The 19,165-nt window shown below is 54.3% G+C and overlaps 6 protein-coding genes across 6 annotated transcripts; all 6 read right to left on the bottom strand.

Annotated features, from left to right (window-relative positions):
- Nucleotides 1-677: 677 nt before the first annotated feature.
- BU26DRAFT_498939 (uncharacterized protein) lies at nt 678-1,930 on the bottom strand (the record flags this gene model as incomplete). Its single annotated transcript, XM_033826372.1, has 4 exons — nt 678-1,123; nt 1,180-1,325; nt 1,398-1,766; nt 1,827-1,930. 4 exons carry the CDS (start codon nt 1,928-1,930, stop codon nt 678-680), a joined length of 1,065 nt encoding a protein of 354 aa, XP_033691249.1.
- A 348-nt stretch (nt 1,931-2,278) lies between these two features.
- Nucleotides 2,279-4,306, bottom strand: BU26DRAFT_472335 (putative adenylosuccinate lyase Ade13). The gene is made up of 4 exons (XM_033825423.1): nt 4,161-4,306; nt 3,616-4,044; nt 3,314-3,565; nt 2,279-3,264 (listed from the first exon to the last, which is right to left on the bottom strand). Exons 2-4 carry the CDS (start codon nt 3,964-3,966, stop codon nt 2,413-2,415), a joined length of 1,455 nt encoding a protein of 484 aa, XP_033691248.1. The 5' UTR covers nt 3,967-4,044; nt 4,161-4,306; the 3' UTR covers nt 2,279-2,412.
- A 220-nt stretch (nt 4,307-4,526) lies between these two features.
- Nucleotides 4,527-6,306, bottom strand: BU26DRAFT_513080 (uncharacterized protein). The gene is made up of 2 exons (XM_033827546.1): nt 5,374-6,306; nt 4,527-5,309 (listed from the first exon to the last, which is right to left on the bottom strand). Exons 1-2 carry the CDS (start codon nt 5,819-5,821, stop codon nt 4,786-4,788), a joined length of 972 nt encoding a protein of 323 aa, XP_033691247.1. The 5' UTR covers nt 5,822-6,306; the 3' UTR covers nt 4,527-4,785.
- A 1,147-nt stretch (nt 6,307-7,453) lies between these two features.
- Nucleotides 7,454-10,215, bottom strand: BU26DRAFT_17479 (uncharacterized protein). Its single transcript, XM_033820315.1, has 3 exons — nt 9,853-10,215; nt 8,144-9,805; nt 7,454-8,093 (listed from the first exon to the last, which is right to left on the bottom strand). Exons 1-3 carry the CDS (start codon nt 10,053-10,055, stop codon nt 7,841-7,843), a joined length of 2,118 nt encoding a protein of 705 aa, XP_033691246.1. The 5' UTR covers nt 10,056-10,215; the 3' UTR covers nt 7,454-7,840.
- A 1,800-nt stretch (nt 10,216-12,015) lies between these two features.
- On the bottom strand, nt 12,016-14,996 carry BU26DRAFT_545619 (uncharacterized protein). Its single transcript, XM_033831795.1, has 2 exons — nt 12,925-14,996; nt 12,016-12,873 (listed from the first exon to the last, which is right to left on the bottom strand). The coding sequence occupies exons 1-2, from the start codon at nt 14,797-14,799 to the stop codon at nt 12,220-12,222; spliced, it is 2,529 nt and encodes an 842-aa protein (XP_033691245.1). The 5' UTR covers nt 14,800-14,996; the 3' UTR covers nt 12,016-12,219.
- A 2,228-nt stretch (nt 14,997-17,224) lies between these two features.
- On the bottom strand, nt 17,225-19,031 carry BU26DRAFT_17410 (calcium-binding mitochondrial carrier protein Aralar2). Its single transcript, XM_033820306.1, has 3 exons — nt 18,791-19,031; nt 18,256-18,729; nt 17,225-18,204 (listed from the first exon to the last, which is right to left on the bottom strand). The coding sequence occupies exons 2-3, from the start codon at nt 18,719-18,721 to the stop codon at nt 17,453-17,455; spliced, it is 1,218 nt and encodes a 405-aa protein (XP_033691244.1). The 5' UTR covers nt 18,722-18,729; nt 18,791-19,031; the 3' UTR covers nt 17,225-17,452.
- Nucleotides 19,032-19,165: the final 134 nt, after the last annotated feature.

The following is a 19,165-nucleotide window of genomic DNA, read 5'->3' as shown; positions in this document are numbered from 1 at the left end:
CTCCCCTCGGTCTTTCCTATTCACTGTAAAATAGGAAACTTCTATCTAGCAACATCATCTGAGATGCGTCTCGAAGAAAGATAAAATGCTCTCTCTCATTTAACTTGCGTATGCGCACTATGCCTTTAGCAGCAGTCCACGACTTCTCCCGACGGACAGTGCATAACACTGTACGTAAGGAAATCCATACGGTTAAGTGGACTTCGAATTGGTCTATCAAAATTGTGCCCGCGCACCCGTCCACCCTTATCCATCTCTTGCGGTCAGAAGGAGAACACAGATTTCGAAGCAGAATAGAACATGATAGCCACAAATCATGATGATGAAATTCCATCCTTAGCCAGACGCTTGTAGGACCGAAACCTTCGGATGCCAGATTTTCATTATCGAAGAGACAGACCGAAAATACTGGAATATGGAAACACGGAAACAGCGCTGGGACAGGTAATGGGCTGTCAGTCCTTGGTGGAAATGCCGTACATTTCCACAAGGGGCTAGGAACTGGAATCGATGTGAAATGAGTAGATAAGGGAAATGGAAAGGGGTTTGAAGGCGGCCTTTTGTTGGGTAGCAGATGCTAGTTGGGACGCAGGGGCGAGAAAGTTGGAAACGTCAAAGAATCATCGAAGAGGTAGCGTTATCGTATTTTCCGGCTGGTGATCTCGCGGACGGACAGACTAGTTGGCCCAAGCAACCCGGCAGTACGGGCAAGTCGCCTTGTGGTACATTTGCTGCTGAGAGCGGAGCCAGGTCGCAATGCAATCCTGGTGAACGTTGTTTCCGCAGTGCGCCTTGCAGTACGTGATAGATTCCTTTGCAGGCTCGAACTCCATGTAGCAGATCGGGCATTCGCCGTCGATAGGCTTTCGGTCGGCGCCGGTACCGTCTGAGGCCTCTTCGGTGGCGACATGCTCCTCATCCACTTGGACGAATGGGGCTTCCGGCGCTTGCTCGAAGATCTCGTGGAGCTCGGCGGACGTGAAGGCCTGCTGGTAGAGGAGGGGTGAGTCGGTGGGCACTTTGAGGACCTTGACAAGCGTGTAGATGATGTGCTTGCAGATGGCCTTGCGGAAGGCGTGGTCGGGGCAGGAGCATTGGGGAATGAGCTTGATCTCGACGGTGTCTGTGGATGGTCAGTGAGGGATTGAAGGCAGAGATTACGTTCTGTGGGAAGCTTACAGTTGCTGAGCATGCTGCCGGCGATGGTGAACTTCTCTTGTGGTATCATGTCGGTATCGAATCGCTGCCGGTCGATGAAGCGAAGTGGTTGCGAAAGCGCTCGTGCCATGGAGCCTAGGAACTTGTCCGAAGGCTCATCTTGGTATCTGTTTGTTGTGTTAGCCGCTCTGTACTAAGATCGCTGGACATATTAGCCGTCCAAGCAAATGGTCACTTACTCCCTCTTCCGGATCTCATTCCCCTCATCATCGTATTCAGGCTCGTCTGGTCGCGCCTTTCTCTTTCTGGCTTTAGACTTCGGCTTCGGCTTCTCAATCTTTGCCGGAGAGTCATCGATCACAATCACTTCTTTCTTAGCGCTCTTGGTCTTCTTCCTGACCGTCGCTTCGCCATCCGCGTATTTCACATCTTCTGTAGCCGCGATCTTGCTCTTTGCAGTCACCCTCGTCGCCTTACCAGCAATCTCTTCACCTGCATATGCCGCATTCTCCGGAGTCTTCACATTGCTCTTCCCTGTGACCTTCTTCTTGGGTGTCTCAGGAGCAATGTCAGAGTCGTCTTCATTCAGCTCGCCGTAGCTAACTCGCCTTCACAAATTTGACTGATTAGACAAACCTACATAGCACAATAAAAAGAAAATAACATACTTCCTCTTGCGCATAGAGCGCTTTGGTGCGCTGGCGATAGCAACCACATCGCCCTCACCAGACGAGACGGTAGCAGTCGCAGCTTCCTTTTCGCCACCCGCCATTGCGTCTGTTGTTTGGAGGGACGTAGTATGAGATTCGGAAAGGGTAGATATGAAAACGGAGGAAAAGTTTTGAAGTCGTAAGTTTGTTATTGTGGGGAGGTGTCGAGGGGGAGAGCTGCAGAGAGATGGTGGGGTTGGTGACGCGTAAATGGAGGTAAATGCCACTGGGTCGGGGCGGGAAGGCGCGAAAGCACGTGCTTGACCTCTACACCTTCCCAGGTGCCCAGATGTGAACGATAATTTGAGTGGATAAGAGAAAATAGGTGGAGGGTTAATCGAGAGAAGATGGCTCTCAGCTTAAAAAGTAAAAGACGGGAGCGCAGGTCCTGCATGTAAGTCTCACATTGACCGTGCTAGCACACTTTCGAATGAAACATCTACGTTTGTGATGTTTCTTTCTCTTGATATATGAGTAAGTGAAATTGTGCGCCTAGGATACATCTCTGACATCCGGCCATTTTCTCGTCTCGTCTTGCTCTGCTTTAGACGTGCAGCTCCGCAGCCTCGCCCGCTTTCAGTGTTCCCGCATCCACATACTTCTTCAGCGCGACCTTCACTTCCCTCTCATAGAAAGCGTCCACCTGCTGCGGGCACCTCCCAATGAAAGTCTCCGGCTTGAGCAGCTCCTCCAGCTCACCCAGAATGGGTTTGAAGAAGTCAGTCCTCCGTATCCTCTCGATCAAATCGTTATCCCGCCCATGCTGCTTGACCTGCGCGCCAGCCTCATGGCTCAGCACCCGGATCTCCTCGTGCGCATCTTGACGAGAGACGCTCTTCTTGACGAGCGCCATGATAATGTTCTCGGTGGCCATGAAGGGCAGCTCGGCGTCGACGCGCTTCTTGATCACCGCAGGGTAGACTACCATGCCCGACGCGATGTTGTTGAGCAGGATGAGAGATGCGTCGGCGCAGAGGAAGGATTGCGGGAGGCACATGCGGCGGATGGCGCTGTCGTCCAATGTGCGCTCCATCCATTGCGCTGCATACGTTGCCGAGGCGTCGGCATTCAGGTTGCGGAGTTTGCGACCAAGGGAGCAAAGCCGCTCACTGCGCATGGGGTTACGCTTGTAGGCCATGGCGGAAGAACCAATTTGGGTCGATTCGAAAGGCTCTTCCAATTCTTTGAAGGATGCAAGGAGACGGATCGCTTGGCCGATGTGCTCACATGTCGCGCCGAAAGAGCTCAAGGCGTTGAGGACGTCGGCGTCAATCTTGCGCGAATATGTCTGGCTGGAGATGATGTAGGCAGACCCAAAGCCTGCCTTCTTCGTCACCAGTTCGTCGAGCTGCTCGACCTTTGAATGATCGCCATTGAAGATCTGGAGGAAGGAAGCCTATCGCGCGGTTAGCCCTGTGCGGACCTCGTGATCGAAATTTCTGTACCTGTGTGCCAGTGGTGCCCTTGACACCCCTGAACCTCAGGTCGTCCCTCGCTCGCTCGAGGTTCATCAAATCCTTCAAGAGATCCTGGATCCACAAGCACGAGCGCTTGCCCACAGTTGTCAACTGCGCGGGCTGCAGATGCGTATACGCCAGACACGGGAGGCTCTTGTACTCCTTCGCAAAAGAAGACAGCTTCTCAATGACGGTAGCCAGTTTAGGAAGCAAGATATCGAGCCCATCCCGGAGGAAGATCTGCTTCATATCAGCAACTCACTTGACCATTCTCTCACCGAAGACCCTACCAGATCCGCATTATCAGTGCAATAGCAACTCGTAGCGCCCCAATGAATGATCCCCGCAGCCGCTGGCGCCTTCAGCCCAAACGCATGCACATGCGCCATAACATCGTGCCTCCTCTTCTTCTCCTCCTCTGCCGCCACTGCAAACTCCTCGTCCTGAATAACCTGGTGCGCCTTCATCTGCTGGATAGCGTCATCGCTGATGTCGAGACCTAGCTCTTTCTCGCTCTCGGCCAGCCAGATCCAGAGCTGCCTCCAGGTACTGAAGCGGTTGCGCGGGCTGAAGAGGTACTTCATCTCAGCGCTAGAGTAGCGCGAGTTGAGCGGGTCTTGGTACGTGTCGTTGGCGGACATGATGGCTTGGGTTCGTTAGCGGGGTCGAGTTGGTGTGAGAAATCAAAGGAGAACAATTGTAGTCTTGCAGATTATATGCTTCGTAGAAATATTAATACAATTGAGTGACGAAGGAGTCCGATGGTAGACTATGCAGGAAAGACGGAGGTGCGTAAAGTCACATGAAAGCATGTAAGCCCTGGAGAAGTACTTACCTAATCCCTCAATTTTCCTGACAAGCAAACAATTGAGAATGAATAAGATATCAGCAGGAGGCCTCTGCGTAGAGGCGTGCCTTTAAGACCGACTGGGGATCTCGGAGATGTGGAGCGGATCTGGGGAAGATTCACACGGATCGTTCCATCATCCCACATTCACGCGTGCGTGCAGAAAAAAAAGTTAGGCTTGTGGCGGGACAAAGACCGCCGAAAACCGGAGCCAAGACCAAACTCAGGTCAACTCCTGCTGATATTTGAGGCAATTTCTCCACGACACAAATTCAAAGATCCTGGCTACTAGGCAATTACGTTGTAGGTCCTTAGTTCTGGGAGATTCGTGGAGTACTGACAGAGTGCAGGAACCGGTGACGTCATCCCCGACACGAAATATAGCGTTGAGTTGATGATCGAAGTTCATTGTCGGTTAGAAATAGGAAGTGCTTTCTTGATGTCCGTTCATGCGATTCGCAAAAAAACACCCAGAACCGTCGCAATGCAGATTGAACCAACTCAAAAACCCATATACCGTCTGATCACCTTTCTCTGCTCGCCGGCGTGGACGTTGAGGCCCACGCGCCCGAGGAATGCGATGGATGCAATTGTAAACACCTCAAACGCCAATTCAGACGCTCCGTTTTCCGAATCTGAACCTTCGTCTCCCGGCAGACTTCTCCTGTACGCCATTAGCCTCTCCATTTGCAACCACCCCGTCACGACCATTCGTATGGTATGCCTTCTCATTGCCCTTCTTCCTGCCGGTGCGGACATCTCTTCTGCTGGCGCAGCAGCAGCACAAACCTGTTTGAATGAGGCATGCGAAGATGGCAAACGCACTAGCCGTCCACATGAAGCCAAACAAGTATGACCCAATTTTGGCGCTGATGTTTATTTCCGCCACGCCGGCGATAACATTGCGGAAGATGACGAACATGACGGTTGCTATGACGGACGCGACGGTGACGAATATGGCGTTGAGCAGCGCGAGGATGGCGATTGGAAGGGTCCACCAGCGAGAGAAGACGCTGATAGGCATAAGGAACATGAGGATGAAGGAGAGGCAGGCGGAGGTCAAAAAGAGGCCGAACATGACTTGTGACACCAGCTTGATGAGGTCGAGGATGTCATTGATATTGGCCGGCAGGTTGACTAAAATTGATGCGTTAGCATGCGGACAATTGGTCCCGGTTAGCGGAAGAGGAAGAAGACGTACTTGATGCCCCGGCCAACAACTCGTTGCTGAGAATCTGTATGGGATTGAACCAATACAGCGTCTTTGGAGGCGAGCAATATGTCACACCCTCGTTCAGATAGCCCTCGCAGAAGCCCCATAACCCGACCTGATAGAAGTCGTGCAATCCCAGTGTTTGCGCAATGGTATTGATCAGAGAGAAATTGGGCACCGAAGCGGGGATGATATGGCTGACATCGATCTTGAGGAAATACCAATTCTTGATGGCTGGTTTGTTGTAGGTACCGCCGAGTTCGACGAGGATGAGGAAGATGACGGTCAAGAAGAGGAAGAACGAGGTGAGGAGAGCGAAGATTTTGCGTGTCCGCGTTGCACGTTTGAGCTGTGCTTTCGAGAGGTCAGGAGTCACGGTAGGGGATGTTGTTGAGGATGCGTCGTTTGAGCGTCTCCGGCGGTTGAAGATCCGCATCGTGAATGGCGAGAGAGAGGAACACAATGGCGAAAGAGAAGAAGAATGGACAAGAACCGATAGAGAGAGAATGAAGACGGCTGGGCTGGGTCTTCTGGTACCGTAACGCGCGGCTGTCTGAACTATCGAAAGTTTTATGGAGACGTGCTGTACTGTGGTAGGCGATGACGTCGGCCGGGTTGATCGGCACTGGCCCAGCGACCCAGCAACGAAGCAACGACAGACCACAGCACAGCCATCGGATTGGGATCTGGAAGAAGTAATTGGATGGAAATAATTGTGCTTCTCTACCCAATAGTCCCTGCGGACTCGCTTCCTAGGCCTCTACAGCAAACCCTGGACTCTCGGCGAGTACGTGTCGTCGATGATGCGGCCGGTTCCATTGCGCAATTCATGCACCGCCGCGGCCGTTTCTCGGGGGACTGACGATTTGTTTTGCATGAATGAGCAGAAGGCAATTATCGCTGGGATTAGGTGGGAGATCAGCGAAGACGTGCCGTCGCTGCCGCGGGTGTGATGGTCATCTTAGTAAGCGCATCAGACCTCACAGCTCATGCGGAGATGGTTCGTCTGCAAATCGCTCCACGTAACCCTTCGCCCACACTATAGCACAAACCTCTCAATTACAATGTTATATCCTCCGAGAGGCGTTAATTCTCGCAGCAAAAGGACCATGGCGAAAACATCAAGGCCCTGATCCCACAACCCACGGAAGCCGTCCGGCCTATGCGCGGCATAAAGTATGTCAAGAACAGTATGTATTCCTAACCATCGCGGCACCGAATCCCCAGGATCTCTGAATCCAACAAGCGAGCAAAGCTAACCAACCGTTCACCACAGGAATAGCACAATGCCGGGTCGGCCAGCTAAACCCCCTCTCCTGCCGCTCCCACCTCCGAACACCTCTGCTGCGGAAGACTAACCCGATAACTACGCTAAACACTCCGTGCTCTTGTGCACCTACTCGCCGTTATAAGCTTCACAACAGACATGGAGAAATCGTTGCGAGCCGCGGGCTCGTCGTGGCGGCCGTGTCTGAGGCGCGTTCCAGACGGGCCGCCGCTCGTATACCTCGAGCGGATCGGGACGCTTGCAGCAGCATAGGCATAGATATGAAACTGTATAGGGAAGCAGCGCTGTTTATCGAGAAGCCCATGAAGGTATCGTCTAAGCAGGGCGTTATACCAAGCATAGGGGTCTCCAGCATGCCATTCCAAGCCACGCGGAATGTATCGGCTATAGCCATGCTTCCCAACGTGGAAATGTGCCACTTAGCAGCATAGCCGGAGGCTGATGCTCAAGATGCTCCTGGCAGCGAGTCAGATTTTGATGAGAGGGCGTCGGGTATTTCCCCCAGCATGGTTTCGAAAAGCGAAAGCAACGGCGCGGCTCTTGCTCAGGGCGTGTGCCGCACTTTGAATCAAAAATATGTAAAGACGTACACAAAGTTCGCGTTCAACTGATAGTCCGCTCTTGCATTTCCTTTCTCTATTCCAAAAGTTTTCCATGCTACATATACACCACACAAATCGCAATCACCACCACTGCTGCTGCTACTGATACTAATCTCACATCTCTCGCTCAACTGTAGTCAACCACCTCACACCACTTTCCATCCAAAGATAGATGAATAAAAATTACACAGAAATATTAACGCCTTCCGTCGCCGCTACCCGCTGTATGATATGATGATAGAGCCCTGGTAATAGATTGCTGCCGGTCGTGTACAGTAGAGCCAGAAAAGACCGCGATAAGAGAGTAAGAGCAAGGTGGATGGAGGAATATGTACCGGTTAGAAAGACTCGGTGTGTTGCTGAAAAGTCAAAGTCGAAAAAGGATGAGCCACGCTGTCTATGCCGTTGGAGGTCGTCATGTCCGCAATGAAAATGGAGGAATGCATGTGATGAGCTTTTGGTGAAGGATCGAGAAAGCCCAGCCAGTGAGCGCGAGATGCTTGTCATGAAAGGCGCATGAGCATGAACCGATCGTTGAGGGCAGTCAGTGCGAAAAGGAAACAGCTTATGCCGGGGTGACTAGGTCAAGCTTCGGTCTGAGACTGTTCATCAAGTCGTCCTTCGTGCCGACGACTTCCTTTGGTATCTTGCTGACACGGTACGCCCCATTCCGGACCGCCATTCTCCCCGCAGTGGACATGCCAGAGCGGTTAGAACGGATGGATCCAGCGTCGGAAGCATTGGAGCCTGGATCGCGGAAACGTGGCGGAGGGGCGAAGTCTAGCGCAGTGAATGTGCCTGACTTGCGGAGCGCGTGGCTAGAGCGAGTTAGCATGTGAAAGTCATTGGGGCTTCCAAGTAAACTTACGGGCTGGGCATCACCATCAGGTCGTCGAACGCGCTTGCCAACGGGGTATGCGGCCTCACTGCTGGGCTGTACGGCCTAGGAGTACCCAAGGGGCTGTCCGGCCGCATGCCGTTTTGCCGTTCTCGGAAAGAAACAGGTGGCGCGAAGTCAATCGGGTTGAAGACCATGGAGTCCTCTGTCAGCTTTGCAGGCGTGGGAAGGGAGCTAAGAGCAGTGGGTGGGGGCAGTGGTCTCCTAGGTGCTGGTAACCGGCCGCTCATGGAAGACATGCCTCGGGGCGGGATGAATCGGCCAGAAGACGCCATGGAGCTTCCAGACATGTGCGGTCCACGCGGACCAGTGTTGCTGCGGAAGCGTGGCGGTGCTCGAGGCGGAGGTGTCATGGCACGACGAGTGACAGGTTGGGCAAATGGCGTCTGAGGCTGGGCGACGACGAAGCTACCAGTCTCCGGATCGAAGATAGCGCCGTCAAGGTACTCTGATCCGTAGTCCTCATAGTAGTCATTGTAGATATGGCCGCCAGCCGGTTCCGGCTTCGAATCGTCAAAGTACTCCTTGTAGAAGGATCGGATGCGATTAGCTCGCTGCTCCGGGTTGTCGTTGGGATCATCCGGCGGAAGAGGGCGCAGGCTCATGGACAGGCGGTTTGTGCTGTATCCAAATTCGTCGACACCAAGGCCAGCATTCTGGGGGCTCTGTTCACGGGGTCGCCGAGGCTGGGGAGCTAGGGGAGCCGGTTCTGCGATCTTAGCCTCTTGCTGAGGCGGCGACGGAGGGGTCACTTGGAAGCCATCGCCATAGCTCGACTCGCTCATGAAGCTTGTTGTGTTGGGGTTGCTCTGCACGACAGCTTCCTGGGATTGAATTCGGGGCAGCGTAGGGTTTGGTTGGGCAGGTTTTTGTGTCTCTTGCACAGGAGGCAAGGTCGGCTCTTGGGATGACCCAGCTGGTGGAGGCGCGGGAGGGGTGGGTTGAAAGGCAACATAGGCGTCCTTAGGCTTCTCGGGTGCTGGGGGTGAGACGGCAGCTGGCTGCAACGGAGCGACGGGAGGAGGTGGGGGAGGCGGCAGCGGCTCATTCTCGTAACGTGGGTTGAGCGGGCTTCGAGTGGTGACGGCAGGCTCAGGGAATCTGATTTCAGGGGTGTTCCGCTCCTGTGGTGACATGGACTCCCCACGAGGAGGAAAGGATTGAGACATTCTCTGCGCGTTTCTCAGGAGGCCGTCGTTCATCCTGTTCCTGTCGGTTCCTCCGCTCGAAGTTGTGTACATGGATCCATTGCCTGCACGGCTCCCACTGCGAACGCTTGCGTCGTCTCTGATGAAGGTCACCGGCCGGTAGGGATCATGCGGGTCCTGGGTCGATCGGGAAAGAGAGTGGAAAGACTCGCGGGAACCTTGCAGGCCAGCAGGCAGAATATAAGGGCTTCCGACGGCCAAATCCAACGACAAGCCTCTGTCGTGTCCAGGCCGTATCGACTTCTCGGTGTCTGCCAGCGCCATCTCTGGCCCCTTCTTTCCCTTCTTCTTCTGTCCTCCGGCCGCCATATCCAGTCCAAAGTCCAGCGACTTGTACTTGTCATGCGCGTCTTCCTCCTTGAGCTTCCTGAGATTCCTGCGGTGAAGATAGAATAGTACACATGCTGCGATTACGATAGGGACGCTGGGATAGGTCAGCCAGAGCATCACAGCGAATGGAAGTCAGCCTACACGACGGCAGCGGCAATAGCCACTGTGGGCACAGAGGTGGGCTTGACGCATCCTGAGTCGGTGTCGTTTGTGCAGGAGGCGCGGGCAACGAGGACACGAGATCTCTCCATTACGGTCGTTCTGCTAGGCATTCCACCGAGCCCAATGTTGGCTTCTCTCCTCCCATGGCGATGTCTGTGGCCGTGTTGATGTATATGTTCCATGGCGTGAAAACCTGTTTCTCATCCGTTCGCCAACTGATATTGCTGCACTGTATCCGAGGTGGAAGCGAGTCGCTTGATAGTGAGGCCGGCGCAGTTCTGGGGCGGTGTGGGAGTGCTCAAGATATCATAGAGGTTTAGAGATTACAGCGTAAGGTCGTTATTGGTCGTCGAGACGAATTGACTGCGTGTATTGGGGAAAGCTGCTGGGGGCGTGGGCTGAAGGAGTGACAACAACGGGCGAAAGACACAACAACAACAAGGCCCAAAAGAATGACTGGGGTAAGATACGGAGACCGGACCTGGTGTTGCGGCGAGGAGGAATTAGTAAAAAGAGCGGCTCCCACGAGAGGTGAGGTGAGGAAGAGGACGCAGGCCGGGCGCGAGGAGAAGAAGAGACGCCAGGCTGCTGGTCGATGGTTCTTTCCGTAGTCCGTGTGCGCGCCGCCCTTGATTGGCCGGGGGCTGCAGGCGCGTCCGTGCCCCAGGCGGACCCTGCGCGAAACCCGGGCTGCGGCCTGTTTGCTCTTATCCACGAGGCGGCATTCCGTGGCTCAAACACAACACATTCGCTATACGAACACTCGCTATTGTTGTTGGCATTTTGGCATTCACAGACTGCGCTCTCCAGTCTCGTATCCTCCCGGCGCGCATCCCACACTGCCCTGCCCACGATCGCCGCGCTCAGGAGAGGCCCAGCAAATCCAGCACCATTAGGCTGTTCCCAGCACCGTTTATTTAGAATAGGACGATCCCTCCTCCTCCCGATGGCGCCAATGCAGGTACAGGTGCCCGGCCGGCGCCGCTATGCTGCTTGTGGCTACGGCGAGGCGCGGCAGCTCGCTTCATTGGCCTCCGGCTTCTCCAAACGTGTGGGCGACATCTCGGCACAAGCGCCTCAGGCCCCTGACGGCAAGCCAATGAGTGGCCTCAGGCCCTGCTTTCTGCTCAACACCGTCGTTCCTCGTCGCTCTCACGACCGTCGGCCCCTCAGCTAATAATTCTCCAATCGTTCTGTGCTACGCTGCTGACCGCCGAGCGTGCCCCGTCAGCTCAGCATCTCGCCCGTCTCCTTTTCCGAAGCTCCCCAGTCCGCCGTGGTCCGGGCAGGCCTCATTTCCCGCGCCCACAGTGCCACAGCCTCGCCCAGTTGTGCACGTCTCGGAGCGGAGATGCGATGCCCGATACGGGAGGTGGTGCGGTGGCCAATCCATGAAGAAGCTTGGCCCGACTTGTGCTCGTTCTCCTATCGTGCAGGTGCACCAACGCGACTTATATTAGCCATGCCCAAATTAGCAAGGTACGCTTCACAACCTCAATCTCAGCAAATTGTGCACGCTATGGAGCCATCTTGACTGATGTCATCCAGTCCCTTTCTCCTGCGTGGCGCTGCAAGTGCTTTGATGGACCCAACGGCGAACCTTGATCGCTAGCTTCCTATGGAGCCGCAATTTCAGCGTGCAACAAGAACCGACAAGGCGAGTCAACGCCGCTTGTCTGCCTTTCCGTCTCGAAGCATTCCAGGCCATGTTTTATTTTCGGATCCAAGCCCACGCGGTAGGGGGAGGATAAGGACCGCGAAGCGAAGCGAAGCGGGTCGCCTTGTAATCAAACACGCACGTTTGATGAAGGAGGATGCGCTGCACGGGTCGGAGATTTTGAGAAATTTGCTAATCCTTCGCAGTGATTTCGGCATGGCGGGCCTGACTCGACCGCATTCTTGGTTCTTGGACTCGCGAAGATGTGTTTCGGCTTTCAAAGCACGATATTCTCTGTTATCGATTGTCGACGAAAAGGGAGGTCTGATGCCCTGACCGGTTCTCGACGGCACGTGAATGCGTACTATCCATGGTCGAGATGTTCAGGTCATCACTTGGGCGATAAGCTCATGAACTTCCATCTAGCGAAGGATTACCCTTATTCGCCCGCCCGCTGGAGGTTCTACAACCACAATAGCCAACATGGAATGAGAAAGGAGCCGCTAACATGCAACTTTTTTGACCAGGAATGCAGCAAAACCAAACATGCATACAGCATCGCCGTCTAGATTCCCTTGCACGTTCCAACCATCCATCTCTCTCACTAGCGGGGAACATAACTCGCTCGAGATGTCCAACCAAAGCATACCAGGAAAGAGTGTAACAATGTTGTAGTAGACTGAATCAACTCATTCACTCTCAGCGTAGATGTCGGACTGGTTCGGCCACACCGTATTAGTCGTGCTTTTACCGATGGACTGCGCATCGCCTCGTCCCCAATACCTCCAAGGTCGCAGTCCAGATGACCGCGACCTATTCCCCAGCGTTGATCCAGACAACTCTGACTTATATCCGATAGCTTGTTGAGGGGGCGGGCGACTACCCTCCCCGCTCGTCAGACCTGCAGGCGCTGAATTGAGTCGTTCGATGGGACGTTCTCCGGACTCGTTTCGTTTCCCCTTCTTTCTCCAACTAGTTCGAGACCCAGGTCTTGACGTCGATTGCAGCTGATTGCCTGCCGACACTCTGCCCGCGATACCACCTGCAAACAATCCCCCCGTTGGCAGCTCGACTGTTACAGGAGGTTTACGGCGAGAGTAGGATTTTAGATCCGGGTCGTCTGGAATTGCTAGTGCGTATCTCAGGACCCTTCCGATCTTCTTGCCTACTGTGACTAGAGGCGATGACGGTCGCGATGCGGGTGATTGGGGAGCTGGTGCTGGCGTCAGTGCCGTCAGTGCCGGCTGCACAGGTGCCTGTTCCTCTTGCGGTTTCACCAGCAAGAGTATTTCCTGCAATAGTTCGCGACCCGTTCTAGGAGAGTTACCACTCTCGTCCACTGACTGTTCTAAGGTCAGTGCACACCCGTCAATGTTCAAGGGCACGTCACTCACTTTACCATAACCCAGTTCCATCGCCTTTTGTCTGTACTTGAAAATGAGCGCATCTTCCCGGAACTGGATTTGCTGCATCTTCCGTATGGCGTCCAAGTCCGAGTTATGTATTATCTCCAGCGCCTCCTGATGCTCTCGCATGGCTTGCGTCAAATATTGCTTAATCTCTCTCTCGATCTTCCTCGCCATCTCCATCTCATGGTCTCCTACAAGAGGTCCTTGTACTCGCCCTCTGTGGTCCATGCGCTCGGCGACTACCGATTGTGATTCATGGTAGTCCGTTGCGGCGTCGTTGAGATCTGGACCGTCCCAAATGGATACCCGGCGGATGGTGGCAGTTTCCGGATCAGGGAGTACAGGTGGCCCTCTCTCCACGTCGTCATATGGGCCTACGTGAGCATGTCTCGGGGCACTGCGTTCTATGTCAAGCGCGTGAGGCGAGCAGCCTTTCACCGGCTCGCCAGCTCCACCACTGAACCGGTTGAGATGTGCGGCTCGCGTGGGTCGATTCTGGCGCAGCGACTGGGGCTGCTTGTTCTCTTCTCCGAGTCCAAACCACGAGACTTCAGTGGCCGAGAACTCAGGTGACTTAACCCAAACTCGAAAGCCTGGGAACGCTTCACTCCCGCCCACGGTCCTTTCAGCTGGGACCCCAGTTGGCAACGCATTGTATGCTCGGTTGAGGTGGGACACCTGATTACCATTTTCCCACAAGTCACTGATTGGGCTGTCCTGGGTATGGTGAGTTGGCCGCCGATCGCGTTTAGGAGTTTGAAATGGAGAACCTAACGATCGCTGCTCTCTTTCTCGATCGGGCCGGTTTTGATCGTAGATGCCGCTGGATGCGCCTACGGTGTCGGGGGATGGTGGGAACAAGCTGTACGGACTCCCCTTTCGGCCGGGGTTGCGGATTCTCCTTTCGTCCTTGGGTGACGGCGTCCGAGGGCTAGCGTATAGCGTGAATACTGGAGACGGCGTTCGAGGTGCCGGCGCACGAGGAGGTGTCTGTGGTGGAATTGGAAACGCAAGCTGAGAGTCTCGTAAGCGACGGTTGTTGTCCGCTCTCTCATCTTCCCCTTTGGCAACCTTGCTGCCGTTCCAGCTCGCGATGCTGGAAATCTCGGAGCGGAGTGTATCCGCTTCGCCACGTTCATCCGGGACTTCTAGGAGGCTGCTAGCACCGCCTCTCAAGTGGGCCTTCGACTGCTGTTTCCTCACCGCTCTTACAGTAACTCCTTTGTCCGCTCTCCGCCTGCTAGGTCTCTTCTCCTCCTCTTCAATCTCCATCTTCCCAGGGGAAATCTGATTCGCAGCAAAGAAGTCCGCCAGATCGTCGACCATAGGCGCCCAGGATTCCCTATTGCGTGCCTCCATACCTAGCTCCCCGGCTTGCTTGAGGTCATCATGCTTACTCTGCGGCATCCTGACCGCGTTCGGCATTGAACTAGTCGCCTTCTGTCTCTTCCAAGGACTCTGAACTTCTCCTCCATACCCCACCTCGGCGCTCGACGAGCCGTACACATTGTTATCAAGGTCCTCGTGCGTTCTCTTCAGCTCTGAACCGATGCAACGATGAACGGCACACGCGACAGGGCTAGCAGGCACGAACGAATACTTGACAAGTTCTTCCGAGAACGAGAGTCGCTTCGCATGGAGGAAATCAAGCTGCAACTGCGGCGGGGGACCCAAAGGCAGAATCTCCTCTTCCTCTTCCTCCTCGATAGGAGAAAGATTCGGGCACGGTGGAGGTGGTGGCGAGTACGGTGACCCTTGCTGCACGATCATGGCGATGAAGTGAGCTCGTGGCTGGAGGCCTTCATACAAGAGGCGGACTGCTGGGTGGAGGTGACGCTCGAGCGTTGAGTGTGCAGACATGGGGACTAGATTGAGGGATTTCTAGGAGATGGACGGGGGTCGTTTGTTTGCTGCTGTGGGCTAGATGTGAATGAACGGCCGAGGGGCATCAAGTGCAATTTGATATCTCCATGACGGGGTGCTGGGCAGCAAGGAGCGTTTGCACCTAGCCCTCGTGAATGCCGCGCTTTCGGCGAAGCGTTGAGGCCAGTGTCGGTCAGCGCGACGGTGGTGTATCCAGCAAACATCGTCAGTGGACCAATGTTCGCCGCCTTTTCTCCGCTCCCTTGCTCGTATGCACCAGTGTTTGTAGTGTCGCCGAATCATGTGCGTGTGGGTGGCCAGATATCGATAAGAAAGGGTGCTTTGGTGGCTGCGGCGTGGATGTGGGGAAGCTTGAGGGACGAACGTCAGCCGCTTCATCTTCAGAGAGGGATATTATTTGGCAAACGGCGTAGTTTTTCGGAAATTTCCTTGCTTTATTGGACGGTATGCTTTGCTGATTGGCCGATAGCCCTTTTGCATGTGGAAAATGGTTGCGTGGAGCGTGGGCCCTAGGGAGAGATCCCCGGGAACGCCATGCCGATCCATGCGGGTCTGAAGAGACGTTAAGTCTGAATGGCCTCCCAGGCGTGTCCTTTTGGACACGCGTTTGAGGCATCTCCCTTGGATGATGTGCGAAATGCAACGGCGTGCGTTGCAGTAATCCATCAACCTTTGCTTCCTGGGCTGCAACGGCGTCTTGAAAGGAAATGCATGTTCTACTACATGTATGAACGTCATGAGCAAATGTCTGTAATCAACGGACCGTGGATGATTGCCTCATCTTGATAGCTTCACATGTTTCTAAGTTTACGGACCCGGGGCTAGCTGTGCTGAGCGCCACGGTTCATCCGCGCACAACCCCCTTTCCCTTGAGTTTTGGACTCCCTTCCATCGCATCGCCGGGTCCATCTTGAAAGCTTAACGCCACACTCGCCGCGTGCTCGGAATCCGATCTCATCGCCTCTATGGTCTATGACCGAATGCAAGTAACACCGGCCAGCTCCCACAAGATTAAGTTCGAAGATCGCGCAATCGCTAGCGACATGCAGCGAGAATCTTCAGTGCCTTTGTAAGTGCCAGTATTCGTACTGGGAGAATGGCGTACTGAATGAAGTTTGGGAAGCTCCAACTTGAACGGGATGCAGCACATGGAAACGGAAGGCTTTGCGTACCCTCGACATTGCGCTACCCCCTCAATCCCCCACCACCGGGACTACGGTGCCCTTCGCATACGGCACCACTCCCGTCTTAGAGTCATCCTCCACAAAGTCATGGCCCTCAGAAACTATGTAGTGTACAGCGTCATCTTCCTCTCCACACTCCTTCGTCAGACCCAGGGTTCACCGTAAGTGCACACTGCAGGTCGAGGTAACCGTGGACGTTCTTTTCATCCAAGCACTAGCCAACCAGATATTGAGGAACCCGTCGACCTTCAAGCCGGAGAGGTGGGAAGTTCTGGACATGTTTTTGCTGTCTTGCTTATTGTCTCCGGCGGCGGATTGATGTGCTGGATCGAAGTTCGTGGCTAAGGAAGAAGGCGAGCAGACTCGATAGTTGGGATTCAAGCTTGACGATCGCTGGCGTGGTGAATAAGAACGTTAGAACTGACTTTTTGGGCAGTGTAGGGCTTACTTGGCAGTATGGATGGCCGAGAAAGGTTGGCAGACCCCCTTACGGCCCGCGCGACGGATATAGTATTTCTCGCAGCCCTGCTTGACCCATCTCTTTGCTCTTAGGGTGGCCGCATCAAGCTATTTCCGCTTGTTAAGAGATTGTACAAATCGGAGAAGTAGTACAGATAGAATAGGAGAGGGGAGAATCACAGGCCCTTGAGAGCATCTAAGTAAATCTCTATCTGCTTCTGTCAGCCGCCGGGGCATAGCCAGTTTATCATGAATGTTGAAGGAAAGCGTGAAGGTCATCACTGTTTATCATGGCTCGGCCTTGTCTTTCAGTATCGGAATGACAGCGATAGGGGGCCTCCATCGGCCCATGCCATGAACCACTCTGCCTCTTCACTCTCGACTCGGCCAAGGAACTCTCTATTCTCTGTTAGAGACCTATCCTTCGCTCATTTTGACAACGGGATTACACCACAACTGCCGCTCGTGCCAGTGCTGTACGTACAAAAGAGAGCTCTTCTTGTGGTGCATAGCGCTTGGTCTTCCTCTTAGCTGAAAGCAATTCTCCGTGGTGATGGCCCTTTATTTCGCGAATGAATTATTTGGATATTTTGTGCGCTTCTTCGATGGTCGAACGAGAGAGGCTTCAACACCTGTTCCTAGTGAGCCAGAATTATATGCTCGGCTGGGGAAGACACCTTCGGCGTGGGTTGCCAAAGAAGAAAAAATTGGAATGAGGGGCAGTCTAGTGTGAACGATTTCAAGTATATATTGTCAAAGTCCCGCGGATATGCGTACCATCCACAAGTATGCTCTCAAAAGTACTGATAGCTCCAAACGCCTGTAGCTCCGATGCCTGCTAACAATGGCTTACCATACCACCCGAGATGCTGTTCAGGATATGTACAGAAAGGGGAAAAGCGAAAGCGGGAATGCTCACAGGGGGAATATCGCGCTCCCGAAAACACAACGCCCAAGGAACTCTATGCGTACGAGCAGGAATTCGACTAGCGAGACTGCCGCTCGATCTCTTCTCCTTCGTTCTTTAGCTTCTGGTGCATTGACCTTAGCGTTTCGTACGTCATCATGGTGGTTACTGCGGCTGGTACTGCTCGGATCATGTTGGTGCCCATGCCATTGTAGAAGGCTCTCCATCCTTCCTCTTTGAGAATGATGGCGCAAGTCCTCAATACCCCGCGATATCTCGGGATGTTGATCATACCGTCTGATGATGCAGTGCCTGGAGGACGTGTATGGTGACCAAGGCCTTGATGTCCGCCTCGAAACGCTATCTCCTCATGTGAAGGCGAAGGAAGGGTTCGCTGCTGAGTCTGCAGTCGGGTGCGAAGGACTTCATGCGGGTAGGTAGCAGATGTTGCGCAGATCTTGCTTAGTATGGTCGCTCCTAGGATGCCGACCCAATGCACATCGCTGTCTGCTGATGTGGTCTGTCCCATCTCAAGACCGGTGAACCTCATCTTGAAGTACTCGTATAAGGGGAATTGAATCGCGACGTGGCTGAGTCCCAATAGTGCCGGTGTGAGACCAGAGTAGAATGCTGACAGGCCTTCGCTCGCGTACATTTTCCGAAAAGCATCGAAAGTACTTTTGTAATGCCATGGCGGACGGTGTTCTTCTTGAGCTCGGGAGCTTACTTGGGACATGAGTCTTGTCTTGATGACCCATATCGGGTTTGTCGCTAGCGTCGAGCAAGCGCCGGCCGTAATCGAGGCAGATATCCGCGAGAGCCATTTATTTTCTGAGAAGCCTTGTCAGCCCCACCATGCAGTTCCGGGCTACTTGGACATACCCATTCGCGTATAATAGAAATCTTTGGAGAGATCGTATACGCTCATGTAGACGGCCCACGTGGGAATATATCCAAGCAGCATCGGGCCGAGCCCTCTGTACATGCCTCGAACCCCATCTTGGGTCCATATCACCCGCGCGGTGCCTATCAAGCCGTTGTATACTGCGCGCGTCGGCCGGGTGAAGCTGCGAGGGCGAAAGGAGCCCTGCGCTTGGAGGCGGGTCTTGATGACGTCGAGCGGGCATGTCACGATTCCCGAGGCGATGCCTGCTAGGGCCCCGCAGGCGGCATTGACGCTTGAATTTGGCAGGGAGGCACACTTAACGGCGAGGCTAGAGTGGAGTGAGCTCCAGCTTGAGTCTTGCATCGGTGGATCGCGGGAGGAGAGTCTCGCAGGTGTCGGCGCATACCGTTCTGTGGCAGTAGTCGGGGACGGCGGCGGCGGCTCGGCTTCGTCTGTGGACATTGTAGAGGCTGGCCATAGTATCGCAATTAGAGCAGAGCTTCTCGGTCTTCAGAGGGAGTGTTTTCGTACAGGCCGTCGTCCCCTTGGTGGTGCCTCAGTGTGCGGAAGCCCCGCAGCACTTGAGTGACACAATATCTAGCGATTGACCAGCTCCATTGACGTTCCGAGGCAGAGGAAAAGCCGTCTTTGGGAGCGAAGCGTGATTGCCTACGTAAAAAGTGGACGAGATGCGGCGCAGCGAAAGGTACTTCTGGCGCGGTTGTGCAGCGTTGCTGGGGGCGTCACAAGGGCACGGGGAAGCGTGAGGGGAAAGTCGGAGCTGCTTTGACGAGTAGCTCGGTGGCTTGGCGCGCTACTCCGGCCAATTCCTTTGCAGAACCTCGTCACCTCGACCTCCATCCTCCAGTCCCCAATTGACCGGCCGTCTCTACCCTCACTCCTCGC

The sequence above is a fragment of the Trematosphaeria pertusa genome (assembly GCF_010094035.1).
Source record: "Trematosphaeria pertusa strain CBS 122368 unplaced genomic scaffold BU26scaffold_1, whole genome shotgun sequence".
NCBI classification, from domain to species: Eukaryota; Fungi; Ascomycota; class Dothideomycetes; order Pleosporales; family Trematosphaeriaceae; genus Trematosphaeria; species Trematosphaeria pertusa.
This window is presented reverse-complemented; position numbering and strand designations above follow the sequence as displayed.